General features: G+C 44.5%; 1 protein-coding gene across 9 annotated transcripts in view; it reads right to left on the minus strand.

Moving 5' to 3' along the window:
- The window catches only part of CAPN3 (calpain 3), a 55588-nt gene that overhangs the window by 11487 nt on the left and 21358 nt on the right, over positions 1–22743 (minus strand). For 3 of the 9 annotated variants that reach the window (XM_008059366.2, XM_008059362.2, XM_008059371.2), the window contains exons 2-10: positions 15472–15541; positions 13279–13397; positions 11675–11808; positions 10718–10886; positions 9727–9870; positions 7238–7321; positions 5938–6023; positions 3813–3890; positions 1536–1696 (exon numbers count right to left, since the gene is read on the minus strand). In XM_008059366.2, the coding sequence (XP_008057557.1) occupies positions 1536–1696; positions 3813–3890; positions 5938–6023; positions 7238–7321; positions 9727–9870; positions 10718–10886; positions 11675–11808; positions 13279–13397; positions 15472–15541 (1045 nt within the window). Of the gene's footprint in view, positions 1–1535; positions 1697–3812; positions 3891–5933; positions 6024–7237; positions 7322–9726; positions 9871–10717; positions 10887–11674; positions 11809–13278; positions 13398–15471; positions 15542–22743 lie in introns of those variants that run through there. The other 6 variants (XM_008059401.1, XM_008059390.1, XM_008059377.2 and 3 more) reach the window with 3 other exon arrangements.

Here is a 22743-nt window from a genome sequence, read left to right on the forward strand (position 1 = left end):
CAAAGGCGCGGGATTACAGGCTGAGCCACCGAGCCCAGCTCACTTTCACTTTTTAACTACTTCTTAAGTGTGCATGATGCCTGAGCTATATAGCTATATATCCCAGCCTAAATCTCTCTTCTGACTTCCTTTCTTTTCTTTCCCCTCCTTCCTTCCTTCCTGAAATATATTGGAGGTTCTTCTTACCATATAATCAAGTACCATCTAGTACGCACATCCAATTCTCTATTACAAATATTCACCTGGATAGTCTACAAGTAACTAAAGCTTTCCATGTCCCAGTCTAAATTCCTTTCCTCATAACCCCACAAGCAACCCCACCAAGAAAACACAACACACTGATTTTTTCTCTCATATGTCTTGTCTTGTAATGTTGACACCATTCATTCAGGACCCCAAAATGAGAATCTTGATGTCATTCCTTATTCTTCCTACTCCATGTCACCCAATATGTTCTCCCCTAAATCTGCCCTCTCTGCTCCATCTCTACTGCTACTGATGTGGTCAAGACTTTCTTTTTTTTGAGTTGAAGTCTCACTCTGTTGCCCAGGCTGGAGTTCAGTGTCACACTCACAGCCACCCCAGCGGGCTGCAGTGATCCTTCTGCCTCAGCCTTACAAGTAGCTGGAAGTACAGGCATGCGCCACCATGCCCTGCTGGTTTTTTGATTTATTGTAGAGACGAGGTCTTGTCAAGTTGCCCAGGCTGATCATGAACCCCTGGACTCAGGTAATCCTCTTGGCTCTGCCTCCCAAAATGCTGGGATTATAGGCATGAGCCACCACACCTGGCACTGTTTTTCACTTTCAGTCAGTATTCAATAAATTACATTTGATATTTAACACTTTGTTATAAAACAGGCCTTGTGTTAGATCATGCTGCCCAACTGTAGACTAATATAAGTGTTCTGAGCATGTGTAAGCTAGGCTAGGTTAAGCTATGATGTTCGGTTGGTTAGGTGTATTAAATGCATTTTTGACTTGTGATATTTTAATTTATGATGGGTTTACTGGGACTAACCCCATTGTAAGTTGAGGACCATCTGTGTTGTTCTGGCAGTTTCCTATTTAAAAGTTCTTACGAGCTCCCTATTGCAAACTCTTCAGCATAGTGGGTGGGGTTTAATAAGATAATAGATGTCTGGAATGTAGTAGAGACACAGTAAGTGACAGTTAATTTTTTTTTTTTTTTAATTGAGTTGGAGTCTCACTCTGTCACCCAGGCTGGAACGCCATGGAACACTCATGGCCAACCCAGCGTCAACCTGCTGGGATCTGGCGATCCTTCTGCCTCAGCCTTCCAAGTAGCCAGAACTACAGGCGCGTGCTACTATGCCCGGCTAATTTTTTATTTATTGTAGAGACGAGGTCTCAAGTTCCCCGGGCTGGTCTCGAACCTGCAGGCTCAAGCAATCCATTCGCCTTGGCCTCCCAAAGTGCTGGGATTACAGGCTGAGCCACTGAGTCCGACCAGTTACTATTTTTCTACCTGCAACGTTCTGCTTGGACCCTTCCCCCATCAAGAGTATCTCCCACCTGGGAAGTTGCGGCAGCCTCCGGCAGAGCAGCCCCTCACCCAGCGGCCCTCATTCACAGACACTGTCCAGGTCTGAAGCTTGTCAGACTCCAGCGCGTCGGCTGTGAGGTTGCAGATCTCCAGCTTTGTGAAATGGTAGATGAAATCCTCATATGACATCCTGAGAGGTGGGAAGGAGAGAGAGACCCAGATGGGAGCAGGTGGGGAGAGGCTGGAAAAAAGAAGACTTCAGAGCTCACACAGCACAGCTCAATAGTTCAGAGGGACTTGGGTAATGACCTAGATGATCCTGTCTTTTCTGTTTAAGGTAAGCATTGTCACGTCTGATGTATCCACCTCAACTGTCATCTCTTCCAGTAATGGCTCAAAAATAAGCCAGGTACACAGAGATGAATATTGTGTGTTCTCACTCATGTGTGGGAGCTAAAAAGTGACTCTCATTGAGGTAGAGCGTAGAATGATGCTTACTGGAGGCTGGGAAGGGCAGAAGGCCAGGTGAAGAGAGGCTGATTAATGGGTATTAAAATACAGTTAGATGGAAGGAATCAGTTCTAGTGCTCGAAAGCATAGTAGGGAGATTATAAGTAACAATAATTTATTGTATATTTCAAAATAGCTAGAAGAGAAGAGATGTAATATTCCCAACATAAAAAAAGATAAATGTTTGAGGTGACGATATCACAATTATCTCAATTTGACCATTACACATTATATACATGTATCAAAATATCATGTGTACCCTCAAAATATATACAACTATATCAATTACAAAATATCAAAAAACTCTTCCCTTGGCATTATACTAAGACAATATATTTAATGTCTGCCACAGAGTCAAACAAATATAGAAAAATTATTTGGTATTTTTTTGTGAGTCAGAGTCTTACTCTGTCGCCCAGGCTGGAGTACAACGGCACAATCACAGCTCACCTGGGCTCAGGCAATCTTTCTGCCTCAGCCTGCTGAGTAGTTGGTACTACAGGTGCATGTCGCCATGCCTAGCTAATTTTTTGATTTTTTGTGGTCTCACTGTGTTGCCTAGGCTGGTCTCAAACTACTGGTCTCAAGCAATCCTCCCTTCTAGGTCTCCCAAAGTGCTAGGATTATAGGCATGGGCCACTGTACCTGGTTAGAAAAATTCTTATTTTCCCAAAAGGAGCTAAGAAAAAGAGAACATTTTTTTTTTTTAACATATTGGCCACAAGGGATATATATCACTTTATTTTTTCAGACACAGGGTCTCACTATGTTGCTCAGGCTAAACTCAAATTCCTGGGCTCAAGTGATCTTCCTGCTTCAGCCTCCCAAGAAGCTGGGACTATAGGTGTGAGCCACTGTACCAAACCATGTATCTCATTTTCTAAATGCTCTCAGCATTTCTACTGTTTAACTTTTATTATCAATATTGACTTTGGAAAACTCAGATTTTCTTGTAATGAGCTTGTTAAAACACACTAATACAACTTTCTTAACTAACATACTTAAAAACTTTCTGGACCCTGTATTTACTATAATTGGAATACAAATAATATGGTTACAAAAAATCAGAAACCCATAAAATCCATCTTCATTTTTTATTCCTATCCATTTATCCTTCATTTACATATTTTTCCTTTTTAAAAATTGAAGTATAACTTATGTATGATGAAGTACACAAATCTTGGGGAGAAAAAAGATTCAAAGTCATGTGTCCTTAATGGGAAGGCTAGACAGAAATTCACTTCTCCAAAAAGTTATCATATGTCCCACCACTATGCACCAGACACAGTGTTAGACACAGGGAAAAGAGATATAGTTTGGAAAAGGACATTAAATGAGTCATTTTAAGGGTGATGAGCATCATAAATAAATTAATCCCAGGCCTGGGATAACTTAGGGAGTCCTGAAGACATTTTCCTGAGACTTGAGGCTGAGTAGAAATGATCTGCGTGAGAGTGAGGTTAGCATTGGGAGATCAGGGTGAGTAGAGCTTTCTAGGCTCAGAAAAGAGTTGTGTCAAGGCCAGGGAACAAGTGTGACTGGAACAGAGCAAGCTGCAAAGGGGATCAAGGGAGGCAAGAGCCACAACATGCTGGCCGGGCCCTGGGTTCAATCATCGCTGTGACCTGGCAGTTCCTGTTAGAACCTCATCTTTGCTGGACCTCAGGCTAGAGGAGAAAGGGGCTCAGATCTCCCAAGAGCTGGAATCTGATAGTCTTGTCTGGGGATTGAGACTGAAATTTCACCTCTCTGCTCTATCCCTTACCCTTCTGGGTCCTCCTGGGTTCTGGACTCACCAGAACTCTCCATCCTCAGTGACCTGGTGCTGCAGACGGGCCTTCTCATCTTTGTCCACAAAGCTCCAGTCCTTCCAACTGGTGGGAAAATGGAGGAAATAAGGAAGGAAGAAGAAGGGAAGGCCTGATGTAGGTTAAGACAGGAGGTAGCAGAAGTAGGAACCATGCAGCCAGTGTGAACCATCAAAATGCTGATCTGATCTGTTATCCTCAGTGGAAAACCCAGTAACAATTGCTTCTACCATCCTCGAGATTAAGACCAAACTCCTTAAATGAGTTTGTGAAGGCTTGACCTTTCTCCTCCTCACACTTCAAAGGTTAAGAGTTGGACTCCAGAAATAGACAAGCTGGGATTCCCATTTAATAATAGTACTAGTTATGTGACCTTGGGCAAGCCATTTACCCTCTGTCAGATTCTGTTTCCTCAACTGTAAAAGGGAAACGATTATATCACCTACTCATAGGGCTGTGATGAGTAGATGAAATCATGCAGTGCAACGTTGTTAGCACAGTACCTGTCACACTATGAGAAACTGAGTTAACTAAGAAAAAGACCAAGCATGTAAAAACAACTCCTTTCTCCTGCCAGGAATCAGCCCAGCACTGTTTCTGAAGTCTGGGAAATTGTAACACATTCTGTCTCCTCAAGAGGGAGGAAATAAAATACATTTGTGTTTCAGGCTTGCTGAGGAGAATGAAACTAAACTGGGTTGCCCCTGGAAAGGTAAGAGGTTGAGGAAGTTCTTGGAGTCAGAGAGTACTAGAAAGGAAATGGAGATTCCAGAGGCTAGAAGGAGGGACACGGCAGGGGGAATCTCCTTGAGTGACCAAGGACTGTGCCCCACTTGTCAGCAGCCCCTGCAATGGACCCGTTAGTAGGAAGTTGGTCAAAGCTAGATGCTACATTCCGAGGCTGGAGAACACAGCAAGGGTCTTTGTGGGTGGACAATTAATAAGGCACTGGGGACCTTCCCAGAGCAGAAGGCACAGCTCCAAGGCCTTTCTCTCCAGGTAACATTTTTCTGTTCTTCCTGTCCTGCCCAAACTAGGTGAGGAGCTCCCTCTTTGTGATCCTTACCATAGCATTTATCTCAATTATTAGTGTGTGCTTGTCTGTCCTTCCCGCTGGCCCTTAAGTCCATAAGGGCAGGGTTTGTTTGTCTGTGTTCATTTCTACATCCTCGAAGAGTAGCCTAGGGCTGGCACATAGTGAGCACTGAGGAAGTAAGGATATGTCACATGGATAAGTGAAGAAATGTGTGTGAACGTATGCAGGAGGCAGTGAGAACACAGGGATCAGCACTCATCACAGTCTACTGAGGGAGGCTGCTTGTTCTCAGAATATCCCCAGTGCCTAGACCTGTGCCTCTGATGTAGTAGGTGCTCAATAAACACTTGCTAATGAACCACTAATTATAGTACATAAGCCCAGGAGCTGAGGGGCCCACACAGCCCAGGTGCAGTCTTCCTCCCGCTATCCCCCTCTTTGAATAAAAGAGGTGCTCACAGGTCTGCCTAGCATTCAGCAGAGGCAATCAGGAACCAGTGATTGGATGGGATGGACTACGGAGGTTTTGTAAATTGTTCTGGAGCTTTCGTAATAACTTCTCCATGTTTGTTATTTTTGTTGCCTCCAGTCTATTCCTTTCAGTGACAAGCAGTAAAATTCTTTCAAAGGGCCGGTGTGCCTTTGTATGAGGACAGTGGGGGGAATGATATCTTAGCAATGACTAAGAACTTTCCAGAAATGATCACATTTACTTCTCATATCAGCCCACGAGGCAGGTGTTTGTTCCCATTTTACAGATAAGGCAAAGACTCCAAAAAAGGAGGTCGTTTTCCAGCCCAGATCCCTGCATTGAGGCCATTTCTGCCTGGGCCTAGTTCATGCTTTCTGGAATATTTCCTTTCCAGCCAATGATTGTCAGCAACCTCTCTGTGTCCCCAGCTCCGGGTATCCACTCTCAGTCCTTCCCTGGAGTCTACACCTGTGCCCTTCTTCTCTGCGGATCATTTGTTTTGGGGGTGATTTTATTCCAAGTATAATAGTACTCTCGTGGCTTAGTACCCAACCCAGCCTTGGCCAAGGTCCTGTTGTCCCCACCTGTGGGGTCCCCTCACCTACCCGTCACTCCAAGAGCCATTCCACTCCACCTGGCCCCAGGGGTTCCGCAGCCGCACCAACTTCACTTTCTCATCTTTGAACATGGCCTTGGGCAAAGAGAAAAAGCTCTCGTACTTTGAAGCCTATCTGGAAAGGGGATCTTCTGTCTTGCTCTGAGAGCTGGGATGGAGATGGGGAAATAATCCCTCATCAGGACAGACAGGGGCTGTCCTGTCTGGCCCTGGTCAAGGAGACTAATCAGAAGCATGCTGTGGAATGGCAGGGGAGGGGTCAGAATAGAGTCCTCAGGAGTTAGGGCTGGGTCAACTCCTCACTGTCTACTGAGAAGTGATTTTCCCAGAGAACATCCTAGCCACTGTGAACTTTAGGGGAGGAGGTGGGTTATATAGAGTAGGTCCCTACTAGCACATTGGATGTCTTTGTGTGAATTAGAAAAAAGGCCCCTGGGAGTCGAGGAACTACAGACAAAAATCTCCTCTAGACGGACCAATTAGAAAAAAGTATCCCTTCCTCCATGAGCTGCAATGGGCTGATGCAGATGACTACCCCTCTCTGCCCAGTCCTTTGTACAGGGCACAACCTGCCCAACTATGTACAAAAGGCCAGAAGTCCTGGAAGGAACAAAGCATTGCACGGTTGGCCCTTCATGTCCACAAGTTCCACATACACAGATTCAACCAACCATGGATCCAAAATATTTGAAAAAAGTAAATAAAAAATAACAATATAATAATTACAAAATAATACCTTAAAAAACCTCAATACAGCATACCAACTATTTACAGATCATTTACATCTTAGGTATTGTAAGTAATCTAGAGATGATTTAAAGTATACAGGAGGACGTACAAAGTTTATATGTAAATACCATGCCATTTTATAGAAGGGACATGAGCATCTGTGGATTTTGATATCCGCAGGGGCCCTGGAATCAATCCCCCATGGCACAAGTGATGACTGTAACTGTCTGAACATGAAAGAATAGGAAACGCAAAGACTACACAAAACCAACTTTGCAAAAACAAAGTGATATTTCAATTTATTCCTTGAAAATGTTGAAAAAAACTGCCAGCTTTAGCACGAAAAGCAGAGAGAAACTGAGCAACGAGAGGTGGTAAGAGCCACCTCGGCCGGTTTCCATAGGCCCCTCCACTCCTGGGCACTTGGCTTAGACCTTGAGCCAAATCCTCTGCTTGGAGGCAAGCTTGGCAGATGGTGGAGGCCCAAAATACCAAGTCCTGACTTCAGGAGGTTAACCCAGGTAGGGCCCCATCCCCCCACCAAGCCCCACCAGGCTCACCTCCTCCAGCCCAGTGACCGAGTAGGCGTGACCTTTGACCAGCCCGCAGGCCATTCTTGTCTCATACTGAACAGGAACAATTGTCTGTAAAACAATAACCAGATAGCCCATCAAGGACTGGGAGGCAGAAGCTCTGCTGCTTGGAGACACAGTTTATACTGGTCCATTCTCTGGGTTCTGTGAGGACAAGGATTACTCCACTTCCTGAAAGTGTGCCTCACTAGCATGAGCAAAAGTCTACTTGCCCTTTAAAAGCACCAAGAGACACAGCCCCGGGCAAGCTGGTCACCCAGAGAAAGCTCTGTCTTGACCATCAAAGAACAATGTGTGTGCTGGGACATGGGGTGGGTGACGTGGAGTGTCCCTTCTCCTCCTTTATGGACCCCCTCAGGTCCTTCAAAGGAGGCTGCCCTGGGCTTCAGGCTCCCCCTTCCCATGAGGCCATCCAGGGTTGACTATTCCTGGAAAAGAAAGGGGTTAGATGAAACAGATAGGTCTAACCTTTTTCTTTATTTTCCCTCACCTCCTCCACACCCATCTAGAATATAATAGTCAAGAAATTAAGAATCAGGCACCCAGGGAGAGAATTCTCAGGAGGCTCAAGGAGATCCTTGCTCAGACATGACTGTGCCTGCGGGTGAAGGGGCAGCTCTTCCATTTGTAGAAATTTCTGAGTTGCAAAAAAAAAAAGAAATTTCTGAGTTGCAGCCATGGGGGATCCTTGGTGGAGGGGTAGTATTGCCAAAACCCCTGAGAGCCCTAAATGGATTCTCTGTGGCTTCAGTTTGCCTCAGAATATAACAGCTTTAAGAGGAACTTCCTGGAGCCAGACAGGGCTGTGGAATTCCTGGAGTCTTTTTGGGGTGAGGGATGTGGGTGAGGCCAGAGCTTTTGGCATCTCAGTATCTCCCAGATCTTGGTCATCATGATCCAAATCACTCTGAAGAGACAGGGAGGAGGCAGGAGGTTCGCTCATCCTCATCCTTAGTTCTAGACCTGGTAAGCTACCAGAAATGACCCTTTTGTCATTCATTAAACATATTATTTGATCTAGCAATTTGACTGCTGGAAATCTGTTCTATGGAACTCACCATGGGATGCTCCTCACTGTATTTTAAAATAATAGCCAAAAAGAAATAACCCAACTTTCCAATAATAGGGTGTTGGATAAGTAAATTATAACATGTTTGAATATTGTGCAACTACTAAAAAATGTCATAGGAGAATAGTTTTGTCACATTAAGAATATGAGGCCAGCCGGGCTTGGTGGCTCAGCCTGTAAATCCGCACTTTGGGAGGCCGAGGTGAGTGAATTACCTGAGCCCGCGGATTCGAGACCCACCTGGGCAACTTGGCGAGAAAAATTAGCCGGGCGTGGTAGCACACACCTGTAGTTACAGCTACTTGGAAGGCTGAGGCGGAAGGATGGCCAGAGACCAGCAGGTCAAGGCTGCGGTGTCCGGGAGCGGCCACTGCACTCCAGTCTGGGCAACAGAGTGAGACTCCAACTCAAAAAAAAAAAGAAACTGGCCGGACGTGGTAGCTCGAGCCTATAATCCCAGCACTTTGGGAGGCCAAGGCAAGATTGCCTGAGCCCAGGGATTCAAGACCAGCCCGGGCAACTTGGTGAGATCTTGTCTCTACACTATGTCAAAAAAATTAGCCAGGTGTGGTAGCACGCACCTCTAGTTCCACTACTTGGAAAGCTGAGGTGGAAGGATTGATCACCTGAGCCCGGTGGGTTGGTGCTGGGGTGACTGTGAGAGTGCCACTGCACTCCAGCCTGGGTGACAGAGTGAGACTCTGACTCAATAAAAAAAAAAAAAAAAGGAATATGAAACTAACTGAAAAAAGCAGGCTGCAAAGAGGTACATTCAAGTATGACATTTACAAAATAAAAATATAAAGTGTGTGTGTAGAAAAATCCTGCAAGGGCATATGCCAAATGTTAAGGGTGGTTATCTTTAGATGGGGAAGATACAAGTTAAAATTTCCTCTGTGTTTTTTCTCTATGGCTCAGTATTCACCGATGAACATACGTTACTTCTAAAAGTACTAGAATATAGCCTATAAGGGGAGAGACTGCTTTTTTTCGCTAGAATAGTGAACAAAGGGGAGAGCATTTGCTTTGTTTGCTAGAAGAGTGCCTAGCACATAGTAAGGGCTCAAAAGTAAATGTTGAACAAATAAGTAAGTCAGAAAAGGAAAAATATTTTAAATAAACTAAGCTTCTCTTGTATTTCCGCCTGCGAATTCATTGTCAGAGAAACTGCCCAGATTATGGAATATGAAGAAACTCCCAGAGAGTCCCTCCAAGTTCTAGCTCTTCCACCTTCTTTGGGAGCCTTGGAATGAGCAAGTTATTCCAACACAGACCCTTGGAAGGATCCAGGAGAGGGGTCTCTGGATGAGGCACTGGTTCCTGAGGGGAGGTTGAGGTCATGCAGGTTGGAAGGATGGTCACGCCTGACAATTGGAGGTGTACACACCCGGGTCGGTCTGTCATCTGAATCTCTGGGGTCGAGGTCTGAGTCCCTGAGAAGCGAGTTATCCATATTCCTCACCATCCGTGCAATCAACTCCCCCATATTCAGACCAGAAGGAGAGGTTCCATAGGTCATGTTCGTGCCATCCTGAGGCCCAATAGGGAGGGGAGGGGATGACCCAGGAAAGGGAGAGAGAACAAACAGAGGAGGGTGGAAAGGGAAGGAGATAGGAAGAGGGAGGGGAGAGACAAAGGAAGAGAAGAGAGATCAATAGAGTATGAATGGAGAAAAGATGGATAAAAGTGATCCAGAAAAAAAAGTTTATCCATGGTGTTGTATGCTAATGGATCTTCCAAGCTTTCCTAACCCTTGGGGATACTGGGAGAAGAAGGAGCAGGAATTCAGCTTGGGCTCCTTCCTCCCCAGTGGAAAGCAACAAAACTATTTGTTATCCATTGAGCAGCCCTCAGGTAAGGTATGTTTCCTGAAACTCAGGAGGCCTGGCCATGTTGGCCAACTCTATACCCTTGGCTCCTGACTCAGTTCACACTACCCCGTTGCACTGAGAGGGGAACTGCAGACTTAGCTTCTCCCAGATAACGACACAAAGCCTGTGTCCCAGGTGGGGGATCTGGTCAAAACTCAAGGACTGGGGGGCTTTCTTAGGGAAATGGCGGGCTCAGGTCCATAGCCAAGTATGTGGCCACCTTAATGAGGGCATGATGGGACTGAGGAGTACAGACAAAAGAGGCCTCTGGACCTATTTCCACCTAAATCCCAGGGCAAGGAATGTTCTTGCTTATTCTTTTTGCTGAAAATCCCCAAGAACTTCTCTCCCTTGAGAAATTCCCAGTCTTCAGTCGAAAGCCAATTCCTACTTCCTAAAGCAAAACATTAACTCTGTCCAGGAGAAGGCCCTATGCTGACATTCATTGGGTAAAAGGCTTCCTGATACTTGACCATTCTCTTCCTGTACCCCACACCCCAGACTTACATCAATGGAGCAGCCCATGAGGGAGCCTCGTTCTATGGCTTTCTTCATGATCTTGTACATGTCTCTGGGAGCATCCTTGATCTCAAAAAACTCTGTCACACCTCCTGTGAAGTCCTCCATAGCCTCTGTGGTGTTCCCACCTTTCAGAGCCTCATAGGATCCATGGAGCCTTGGAGAGAATGAAGGTCAATCTAAGGTCATGGAGTTCCAGGAATCATAACCCAGGTACCACTGCCACCAGAACTTTGCTCCGGGACCTATAATGGTCTTTCATCACTTTCACATTAATGAAATGGGAACAATGATTCTGTCCCTTTGAAATGAAGAAAATGAGCTCAAGAGACTATGTGACCCACCCAAGGCCACAGAGAACCAGAAGCACTGGGATTGGAACCCAGCTGTTCCCAATTTCTGATAGTTCTCTTTCTACTATATTCTGAACCTTGAGGTTGGGCTGCATTAAAGTTTCTAAGTTGAGGGACAACATATTTTATTAATATGCCACAAGCTCATGCTTGGTTGTTTTTTTTAAAGTGAGAAAACAGGCATTATTGAGAGAACACAGAAGCTCCCACAGTGGGAAGGGACCTGAAGGGGTGGCCCCTCATGCTTGTTTAAGCCAAACAAGACCCTGTGATCTGAGCTCCAAAGATACAGTGCTTTGATCCATCATTTGCAATGCCATCATGAAGGATAAATTAAAGAGCTCATGATGGGAGCCAAAAACTAAAGATTTCCTGCACCACTTTCCATTTCTGCTCTTAAGCTTTGCATTTTTAGTTAGCGTTGTTGCATGGAACTGATCGTGTCTGACTTTGGGTCACAGCTGAACACCCACGTATACATATATGTGTGTACATAGACACATGCACCCTGCTGTGAATGAGACCTTGGCCGGATTTTACAACTCACTCTCTCACCTCTTGTCTTACCCCATATTCTAAAGTGTTGCCTTACTTAGCATAAGCCTTCTCCAGCAGAGCACTCCAGAACTCATTGCGGTGGTTGGATTTGGTGAAAACTAGTTGATTGTTGTACGTTGGCAAGCAGTCATCAATAACCACATCTACCCAGTCTCCATAGCGCCAGAACTGCACAGAAGTGTCAAGAACAGAGTCACATCCTCAGATTACCATTAGGAAATATGACCTTATTCCCACTTTCCTCAGGGTTTTTTTTTTTTAATCCCAAACCAGTACCATTTCCTAGGCTCTGCATCTTGGTGCTTGTTCATCCTATTCTGACTTCAGGGTATGCGAATCTATCTCTAACTGGACTTGGAGCTTTCTGAGGGCAGGAAGTGAGTTACACGCCACTTCTTCTCTTCCACAGAGTCAGCCCAGTACCACGTACAATAGGTGATCCATGAACATCTAAGGACTTAAGTTTTTAATTCTGTTGCTCAGGAGGTCTGGGCCAGGGTCTGGGTATTAGTACTTTTTAGTGTCCCAGATGATTCAATGCAACCAGGATTGAGAACTACGCAGTGAAGGTGGAATATTGACTTATGTGTTTTTCGATGACAAAGTGAAGAATAAGGATTAGAAATAGAAGAGGAAAGTGACCCGGAATATACTCTGGTTATTGCAGGAACATTGTCCAATCATTTCAATTTTGGATGTTCTTTTTTGAGCAAATCAAATGAACTGAAGAAGGCCAAGCGTAGTTTAATCTCCTTTCCAATGACACTTGGGAAAGAGGATAGAAACCTATCTGGTCTTCGTATTTATGGCCCTTTAAATATCAGAAGGACACAAGAAGTGTGATGGCAGGGAGAAACCAAATTCAGGGCCTGGCTGCCTTGCTCATGCTCTGAGGCAGCAGGATATGGAACCCTGAACCTGAAGAAAGACCTTTCCTGGGGCTTTCATTGTTGGGGTACAAGACCAGCAGGTACATCAACTGATGATTTGGGTCATCCCAGGACATTAGGGAGCCTTCAGAGCTGGAGACAGACTGACTCCTCAGAACCCTAGAATCTACGAGATCCCTACAAGTAGGATTCATTTTGGTTCTGGCCAGCACCAGGATTGGGTTCTATGACAAGACGATTTAGACTCAGAACATTTCCAATGGTGAAAGTGATGCTGGAACCATGAGACTCAGTTCTGGGAAACCAGAAGCCTGGTCCCCAGGTTAACCAGACTTTTCTGGGCAAAGAGAAAGAAGCACACAGGAGCTGCAGTTCCCAGATCAGGGGTTCCTATACAACCTGAAGGGCCCTAGGGTATCCCTGTGCTAATGTCTTAGGGACTTACTTGAGAAAGGCTGCAGGCAATAACTCGGCAGCCAGACAACTGGAAAGGCAAAAATAGAACCACAGGCCAGTAAACAGGATGTCTTCCTGCCTTTCTGGGACATAGCGGAAGGTGGGGGGAGGGATTAGGGAGACAGAAATAAACAACTGCTTCCTCACAGGCTTGAAGCTTTCAGGGGGTCACTGCCCAGTGTCACAGCTTGGGAGGTGGGTGGAATCTTTCCTGGAGCCTCTGGGAAGGCCCAGAAGCCCATTGGTGGGTGGACTGCAGCTGGTCCTCTTAACTACATTCTCATGACCTCACCTGAAAGTGGAAGATCCCCGCGTAGTTTTCAATGAAACTTTGATCATGGGGTATGACTCGGAAAAGGAGCCGCTCGTTCAGGGTCAGGCAGGCAATGGCGGCGAGAAACCAGCAGTCCCCTGCAGACAAACACACAGGTCATGGGTGGGACTGCCCCTCTGCCCATCTAGGGAAAAAAAAGACCCAATCCCAGCCAGCTGCTCCACTTCTCTGAAGAAGGGGGATTCACTTGGTGTTCTCTGGAGATTTTGACAGGAATTCCGTAACAATATGATCAAGAGGGTAACTTACTCCCTCCAACTGGATATTTCCTGAAGGTTATAATAGGCAGTTCCTCCTCTGGAAAGTAAACTCTCATTTTGGGCTTCAATGGAGACAGAGCAGTAGCTGATCATAATTGGGTTGTTCTTTCTCCATGTCTGTAGGAAATCTGCCCTGCTCCTTTGCAATGTGAGTCCATTTCCCCTTCTGACCTCAGCAAAGACTGAGCGTCAGAGAACCATCTACCAAGCAGATTTGTATTGTAAGGAAGGTTGGTTAGGCAGCTTTCCTGGAACCAGTCTACAGGGGCACTGTGACTTGCTTGCAATGGAATGAGATGGGGATATTTTCTTATTCCCGGGACCTCCTTTCTGGCAGAATACTGTATGTGGTGGAAGATAAAAGTTTGCTCTGTGTGTGTGTGTTTGTGTGTGTGTGTGTGTGTGCGCGCGCGCACATGTGTGTACGTGTGTGTGTGTGTACACCCAGAGGGCATACCTGGTACCCTGACACTCACAGCGTTGTCTTCTAAGGAGGATGGGTTAGGTGAAATGCAACACTGAGAAACTAAAAGGGAGGCTGAGAGCCAGCAGCCAGCTCCCACTCCGACCTTGGAAGCAACCAGCCTCTCCTTAGAACAGTGTATTGGTTTAGAGACCCAGATTATTAGCTTGTCCAGGGCTCTGCAGGAAGCCTTCCCTCAGATGCAGAAGTTCAATAGTGAATTTCTCCTTAGCCTCTCCTTCTGGAGCCAAGTAAGCTAAATTCCTTTCATTTGGTCTTGGGAACCCTTTTTCCCTCAAGTTTAAAATTGTGTCTGTTGATGTTCTCTCCAAGTTTACTTCACAGAGCTGCCTATAGTCCACACCAACACTTCTTGAACAAGAGGCTGAGAGAGAGGAAGGTCGGATGGAACAGCCAAGTTAACCAACCAAACAGAAAATCAGATACTCATTCATAGGCAAATGGCATCTTGGTTGAAAGACTCCTTTATTTTTATTTTTTTTTGAGTTGGAGTCTCACTCTGTCGCCCAGACTGGAGTGCAGTGGCCGCTCCTGGCCACCACAGCCTTGGCCTGCTGGGCTCCAGAGATCCTTCTGCCTCAGCCTTTCAAGTAGCCGGAATTACAGGCGCGCACTACCACGCCTAGCTAATTGTTTGATTTTATTGTAGAGATGAGGTCTCGCCTGCCCAGGCGGGTTTCGAACCCCGCGGGCTCAGGCAATCCACTCACCTCAGCCTCTCAAAGGCGCAGGATTACAGGCTGAGCCATCGAGCTCGGCTGAAAGACTCCTTTAATAAGGAGCTGTGCTGGGGCAATTGAAACGCGAATTCACGTTATTTGCCTTTCTGTGGCATGCTTGGTACACAGTCACAGCACTGTGTTCTAAGATGGGCAGTTAAAAGCAGGGCTTTCGTTGTGTGGAGTGGGGTACATAAGTGTCCTTCAGACTCTAGACTGGAGGCTGTAGAATGTGTCATACCTTCTGTGACACAAGGCAGAGTGCTAATGAGATGCGTGGGAGGAAACAAAGCAATCACCTGCACATAGATAATGAACAAAAGTAACTTTTAGAGAAGTCATTAAAGGCAAGCACAGACTATTGTCCCTTTACTTCCTGGAAGTTGGAGTCTCACTCTGTCACCCAGACTGGAGTGCAGTGGCATGCTCCCGGCCACCTCAGCCTTAGCCTGTTGGGCTCCAGCAATCCTTCTGCCTCAGCCTTCTGAGGAGCTGGAGCTTCAGGCGTGCGCTACCACACCAGGCTAATTTTTGATGTATTGCAGAGATGAGATCTCGCCAAGTTGCCCAAGTGGGTCTTGAACCCACAGGCTCAGGCAATCCACTCGCCTTGGCCTCCCAAAGTGCTGGTATTACAGGCTGAGCCACTGAGCCGACCTTGATCACCAGGCAGGAGGGACATTCCTACCTAGATCTCCTTGACAGATGTCAGTTCTATTGGCTCCACCAATGATAAATCGAGGATTCTCGCAGATTTCCTGTGAAACAAAAAGGAAATGACCAGGTAATAATAGTGATAGTTATTGAGTTCCACTAGGTAGTGTTGGTACTCTGTATCAGGAGCTTCACACATGCCACTAACTTAAGGCTCCAAAAACAGCCCTGTGGGTAGAATACTATGATTCTTATTCTTTCAGATAAGAAAACTGAGGCTCAAAAATGAGACTTGTGTGTGTGTCTCAGAGAGTAAGAAACTTGTCCAAGGATGCACAGCCAGTCGGTATGAAAGCCAGGAACATGCCTCCTCACATTGTCCCATGCTGCTCCCCCACAGTTATCCTATCTGAGTAAGGATGTACCTTGAGAGTTAAGCCAGTGTTATTCCTGTCACAGCTTTGGCAAAGTGACAGCAGAAAGCATGGTGCTTGCTTTTTCTATGCCAGGAGAAGAGATGCCAGAAGGAAAATAAGGGATTTTCTCCCCAGAATGTGGCAACATAGATATATATTTAGAGTCAGTAAATGTCCCAGGGTCCACAGGAGTGAGTTCCGCAGGCTTCGCTGCCTACTCAGGTCAGCACCAAGGGCACCAGCAGCAATTTTCAAATCCAGGTACTCCAGATTATGTGCAGCCCAGCAAAGGCCAACAGAGGGTGCTCTTGTTTCTATTTGGATGTGTCTTACTTTTTTTTTTTTTTTTTTTTGAGTTAGAGTCTCACTCTGTCGTCCAGACTGGAGTGCAGTAGCCGCTCCCGGCCACTGCAACCTCGCCTTACTGGGCTCCGGCAATCCTTCCGCCTCAGCATTCCGAGTAGCCAGAATTACAGGCACGCGCTACCGTGCCTGGGTGATTTTTTAAAAATTTGTTGTAGAGATGAGGTCTCGCCAAGTTGCCCAGGCGGGTCTCGAACCCGCAGGTTCAGGCAATCCACTCACCTCAGCCTCCCAAAGTGCAGGATTACAGGCTGAGCCACCGAGCCCAGCTTACTTTTTAAATTTAAAAATAATTACTTGAGGTTTGAACACACCAGGAAAATTTTTAAAAAATCATTATAGATTCAGTGTTTTGGCTTGAACACTATTCTTTGCAGCTTCAAGACGGCTTGGTAGTCCCGTGACACAGCTCTCTCTCTCTTTCTCCTTTTAATCAGAACTCAATATAACCAAGGGAAGCCCCTGCACTCAGGGATGCAACTTTCCTACTTCCATTGCATTCAGAGTTTCAGATGGGAGGCATGCTGTAGTGTGGGATGGAAAGTCTGAAACTCTGAATGCAGTGGAAGGATAAACCAAAAACAATTGCTTTTTAAAAAGGTTACCTGTATAGGGAGGGAGGGAATAATGTAGCGGAAATAGGAATGAAAGTAAAACTCTGAATATAACTGTTTAAAATAGTTTTGACTTAGGAATCATGTCTAAAAGCCAAATAATACATAATTTTCAAAAGCAGTCTGTAAAACCTGAATGCTGCTGGGCGTGGTGGCTCATGCCTGTAATCCTAACACTTTGGGAGGCTGAGGCAGGAGTATTGCTTGAGCCTGAGAGTTTGAGACCAGCCAGGCAACATAGTGAGTACTCATCAGGAGGCTGAGGTAGAAGGATTGTCGGAGCTAATGAGGTTGAGGCTGTGGTGAGCCTTGATTGTGCCACTGCACTCCAGCCTGGGAGAAAGAGGAAGACCCTGATTCAAAAAAGAAATAAATAAAATAAATAAAGCTGAGCACAGACTAAAGCAAAGGAACCTAACTGCATAAAAAGTTGGTGGCATAACCATACACATAAAAAGAATTTTTTTTTTTGAGTTGGAGTCTCACTCTGTCACCCAGACTGGAGTGCAATGGCCACTCCCGGCCACTGAAGCCTCGACCTGCTGGGCTCCGGCGATCCTTCCGCCTCAGCCTTCTGAGTAGCTGGAACTACAGGCGTGCGCTACCACACCCGGCTCATTTTGATTTATTGTAGAGATGAGGTCTCGCCAAGTTGCCCAGGCGGGTCTCGAACCCACGGGCTCAGGCAATCCGCTCACCTCACCCTCCCATTCTGATTTACTGTAGAGATGAGGTCTCGCCAAGTTGTCTAGGTGGATCTCGAACCCGCGGGCTCAGGCAATCCACTCACCTCAGCCTCCCAAAGGTGCGGAATTACAGGCTGAGCCACCGAGCCTGGCTAAAAGAATTATTTCAAGTAACTTAAAGTATAACATTTTGGTTGTTCTAGCTTTTGGGATATAGCTTAAGGACAAAAACCAAAATCATAAATAAATATGAACCATTAGGAATAAATTATTTTTATTATTGAGTTGGAATCTCACTCTGTTGCCCAGGCTGGAGTGCAGTGGCACACTCATGGCCACCACAGCTTCCACCTGCTGGGCTCCGGCGATCTTTCCACCTCAGCTTTCCAAGTAGCCGGAACTACAGGAGTGTGCTACCATGCCTGGCTAAGTTTTTTTTTTTCTAAATTGTAGAGACGAGATTTTGCCAAGTTGCCTGGTCTAAAACCCATGAGCTCAAGCAATCCACTCACCTCAGCCTTCCAAAGTGCTGGGATTACAGGCTGAGTCACCGAGCCCAGCCAATATTATTATTTTTAAATGTTGACATGTATACTGTTTGATAAAGCAAGTAAGAATTTAAGTTAAGCCGGGCTCAGTGGCTCAGCCTGTAATCCCGTGCCTTTGGGAGGCTGAGGTGAGTGGATTGCCTGAGCCCACGGGTTCGAGACCCACCTGGGCAACTTGGCGAGACCTCATCTCTACAAAAAAATTAAAAAAAAATTAGTCGGGTGTGGTAGCGCGCGCCTGTAGTTCCAGTTACTCAGAAGGCTGAGGCGGAAGGATCGCCGGAGCCCAGCAGGTCGAGGCTGCGGTGGCCGGGAGTGGCCACTGCACTCCAGTCTGGGCGACAGAGTGAGACTCCAACTCAAAAAAAAAAAAAAGAATTTACGTTAATGTCACTAGGAACCAAGATTTTGTAGTGTAAAAGAAAATATGTAAAATTATAAAGTCAAATAACTAAAATAACCCTGCAGCATTAACATTGAATTGCATATATAAGTATAACTCGTGTTTATTTTTAGCTCTTTAAAAAAAATTCCTTTCCCTATGCACTAAAAAATTGATTGCAATAACAATTTAGTAGTAAAGAGAACATCAACATTCATATTGCCATCTTTTTTTTTTTTTTTTTGGAGGCACTCTGTTGCCCAGGCTGGAGTGTAGTGGCACAATCATGGCTCACTACAGCCTCCACCTCTTTGGATCAGATGATCTTTCCACCTCCTGAGTAGCTGGGACTACAGGCACGTGTCACCATTGCTGGCTAATATTTTGATTTTTTGTAGAAATGGGGATCTCACTGTTTCCCAAGATGGTCTCAAACTCCTGGGCTCAAGCAATCCTTCCACTGTAGCCTTCCAAAGTGCTGAGATTACAGGCGTGAGGCACCACATCCAGCTCCGACTGTTATCTTTACACACCATTTCCCATTAAAATAAGCTGGAAGTCATTGAAGAAATAGCCAATTCAAGATATGGGGCAAGAAATATGTAAGATAAGCCTGGGTGGGGAGGGGAAGATAAGCCTAGGCGACTTTTTCAGAGAAGAAAATTATCAAATTCTGGGTTGTGTCAAAAAGACACAGAATTCAATTTGAAGACGTTCCCACTGGGCAAGGATGGTACAATATGAGCATTACAAAGAGTTAACAGACCAGACACAGTAGCTTATTGCTGTAATCCCAGCACTTTGGAAAGCCAAGGTAGGAGAATTGCTTGAGGCAAGGAATTTGACACTGGCCTGGGCAACAAAGCAAGATCCCGTTTCTAAAATAATAATAATAATAATAGAAAGAATAAGAAGTCAGTAAAAGCCTGACTAAGTTATATCCACTAAACAGATCAAACTATAAGCAGTTATTTCAAAATCAGCTTAAAAATTGTATAAGTCATGAAAAATAATATAAATAAGAATGTGGAAAATTTGGAAACAAGATGACAAAACTCAAAAAAGACTTAGAAATAAAAGAAAAAAAGTCATCTAAGAAATAAACATTCAGCCGGGCTCGGTGGCTCAGCCTGTAATCCCGCGCCTTTGGGAGGCTGAGGTGAGTGGATTGCCTGAGCCCGCGGGTTTGAGACCCGCCTGGGTGGTGAGACCTCATCTCTACAATAAATAAAAAAAAATCAGACGGGCATGGTAACGCGCGCCTGTAATTCCGGCTACTCGGAAGGCTGAGGCAGAAGGATCACCGGAGCCCAGCAGGTCGAGGCTGCGGTGGCCGGGAGTGGCCACTGCACTCCAGTTTGGGCGACAGAGTGAGACTCCAACTCAAAAAAAAAAAAAAAAAAAAAAAGAAAAAGAAATAAACATTAGATATGGAAGAACACAAGAGGAAGTGAATAAAACAAATAATACCTGAAGGGAAAAAGAAGGTGTGAAGAAGGAAAATTACTAAAAGAAACAAAGAAAGAGATAACTAGAATTCAAGAGAAAGTGACAAATATGGTAAAACAGATTTAACATACAGATAATAAGGGTCTTTGAAGAAGAAAGGTGAAGGAACAGAATAAATATTAAAAACTATAATTTGAAAAAAGATTTCCTAAAATAATTTTTTTTTTTTGGAGTCACTCTCACTCTGTTGCGCCAGTTGGAGTGCAGTGGCACACTCATGGCCACGGCAGCCTCCACTTGCTAGGCTCAGGTGACCCTTCTGCTTTAGCCTTCTAAGTTGCTGGAACTACAGGCATGCACCACCACGCCCAGCTAAATTTTTTATTTATTGCAGAGATGAGGCCTCGCCATATTGCCCAGACTGGTCTCCAACCTGTAGGCTCGGGCAATCCTCTCGCCTCTGCCTCCCAAAGTACAGGCATGAGCCACTGCGCCAGGCCAAAAGCATGTATTTAATACTACATATTGAACAGGCAAACTGAGAATATCAAACCAGAATGACCAATATGAAGATATATTCTAGAAAATTACCAGACTTCAAAGAAAAAGAAAAAAATTGTTTGGTCATCCAGCAAGAGAGAATGCCACTTTTAAGGAAAAAACATTAGGTTATTGTTAGACTTTTCAGCAATAAGATTTTAAGCCAGAAGAAATTGGAGCAATTTAAGAAACTCAAGGAAGGAAAATGTGAACCAAGGATTTATATATAGCACATCTTTCTTTCAAGGAAAAAGGGTGTGGGCAAATTTTCGAATATGTAAGAATTCAGAAAATACTGTTACCATGAGTTTTTCCTGAGAATAAGCTTCTGACGATCAGAAGGTTTCAAAGGACACAAGAACTGGGGATACTTAGTATTTAGAATTAAAATGAAATGATGATTAAAGGGAGGGTATAAAGTATATAATCTATTGCCTTAATGTTCAGGCCACACACAACTATTTAAAACTATTTAAGCCGGGCTCGGTGGCTCAGCCTGTAATCCCGCGCCTTTGGGAGGCTGAGGTGAGTGGATTGCCTGAGCCCGCGGGTTCGAGACCCGCCTGGGCAGCAAGACCTCATCTCTACAATAAATCAAAAAATTATCCGGGCGTGGTAGCACTTGCCTGTAATTCCGGCTACTCGGAAGGCTGAGGCGGAAGGATCGCCGGAGCCCAGCAGGTCGAGGCTGCGGTGGCCGGGAGTGGCCACTGCATTCCAGTCTGGGCGACAGAGTGAGACTCCAACTCAAAAAAAATAAAAAAATAAAAAAAATAAAACTATTTAAATTGGAAGGATAAAGAAGAAAGCATATGAAAAAACTACAAACTGTTTTCAGGAATGATTTTGGTGGTGATATTATTAATATTAATATTCTGCAGCTTAATCAGACAAGCAAAAGTTGAAAGAATTCATTGCCTGCAAGAAATGTTAAAAGAAGTTCTTCAGAGAAAAAAGAAAAGGTCAGAAACTTGGGCCCACATAAAGAATGGAAGAGTGTTGGAGAAGAAGTAAATAAAAGTAAAAGAAAATCTCTAATTTTAAAGTCTTAATCTAAATAGTAACTTTGTTAAAATCATAATAAAAATAATGTGTTGGGCAGTTATAGCATATAGATTAGTGAATGAATTACAGTAACGTCATAAGCACAGGAAAGAAGGAAATGGAAATACTCTTGTAAATTACCCAGACTGCAAATGAAATGGTATAGTGTTATTTGAAGGTAGACCTAGATTAATCATAAATGCATAATGAAAACTCTAGCATGAGCACTAAAATTGAAAAAAAGGACTATAATTGACATACTAAGAGAGAAGATAAAATGGAATCATATAAAATGCTTAATTAAACCAGAGAAACTAGAAAAAGGAGGAGGGGATAAAGAACAAATGCAACAAATAGAAAATAGTTATATACATGGTAGAAGTAATCTAACAATACAATCACTTACACATGAATGGTCTAAATACACCAATTAAAAGACAAAGATTGAGAGGTAAAAACAAGGCTCAGCCATGTGCTGTCTTCAGGAAACCCACTTTAAATATAAAGACTCATAGAGAAGGATATATCGCTAACACGAATCAAAAGAAAATTGGAGTAGTTATATTAATTTCAGAGGAAGCAGGCATCAGAATGATCAGAGATGAGGAGAGGCATTACATGATTCTGGAAAGGTCAGTTCTCCAAGGAGACATACAATCCTAAATGTGTGTGCACCTAACAACAGAGTGTAAAAATACATGAGGCAAAGAAGTGATAGAACAGAGAACTAGTCACAGTCAGTATTGTACCTGAGATGTCAATTCCTTTCTTTCAGTGATTATAGATCAAGAAGGCAGAAAATCAGCAAGGATATCATTGACCTGAGCAACACTATCAACCAACTTGATCAAATTGACATCAATAGACTATTCCAACAGCAGCAGAATAAATAGTCTTCTCAAAGTCATATGTAATAAGTCACTAAGACCACATTCTGGGCCATAACAACTGTAAAATAATAGAAATCATACAAAGTATGCTCTCAGACCACAGTGGAATGATATAAAAATCAATAACAAAAAGATTGTTGGAAAATCCCAAATTGTTTGGAAATTAAGCAACACACTTCTAAATAACACATGAGTCAGAGAAGAAATTGCAAAAGAAGTTTAAAATATATATATACATATATATTTTGAGTTGGAGTTTCACTCTGTCACCGAGGCTGGAGTGCAGTGGCACAGTCCCGGCTACTGCAGCCTCGACCTGCTGGGCTCCAGTGATCCTTCCACCTCAGCCTTCCAAGTAGCTGGAACTACAGGCG

Source organism: Carlito syrichta, unplaced genomic scaffold (assembly GCF_000164805.1).
Source record: "Carlito syrichta isolate Samal-C Ts95f unplaced genomic scaffold, Tarsius_syrichta-2.0.1 Scaffold91562, whole genome shotgun sequence".
Lineage (NCBI taxonomy): Eukaryota > Metazoa > Chordata > Mammalia > Primates > Tarsiidae > Carlito > Carlito syrichta.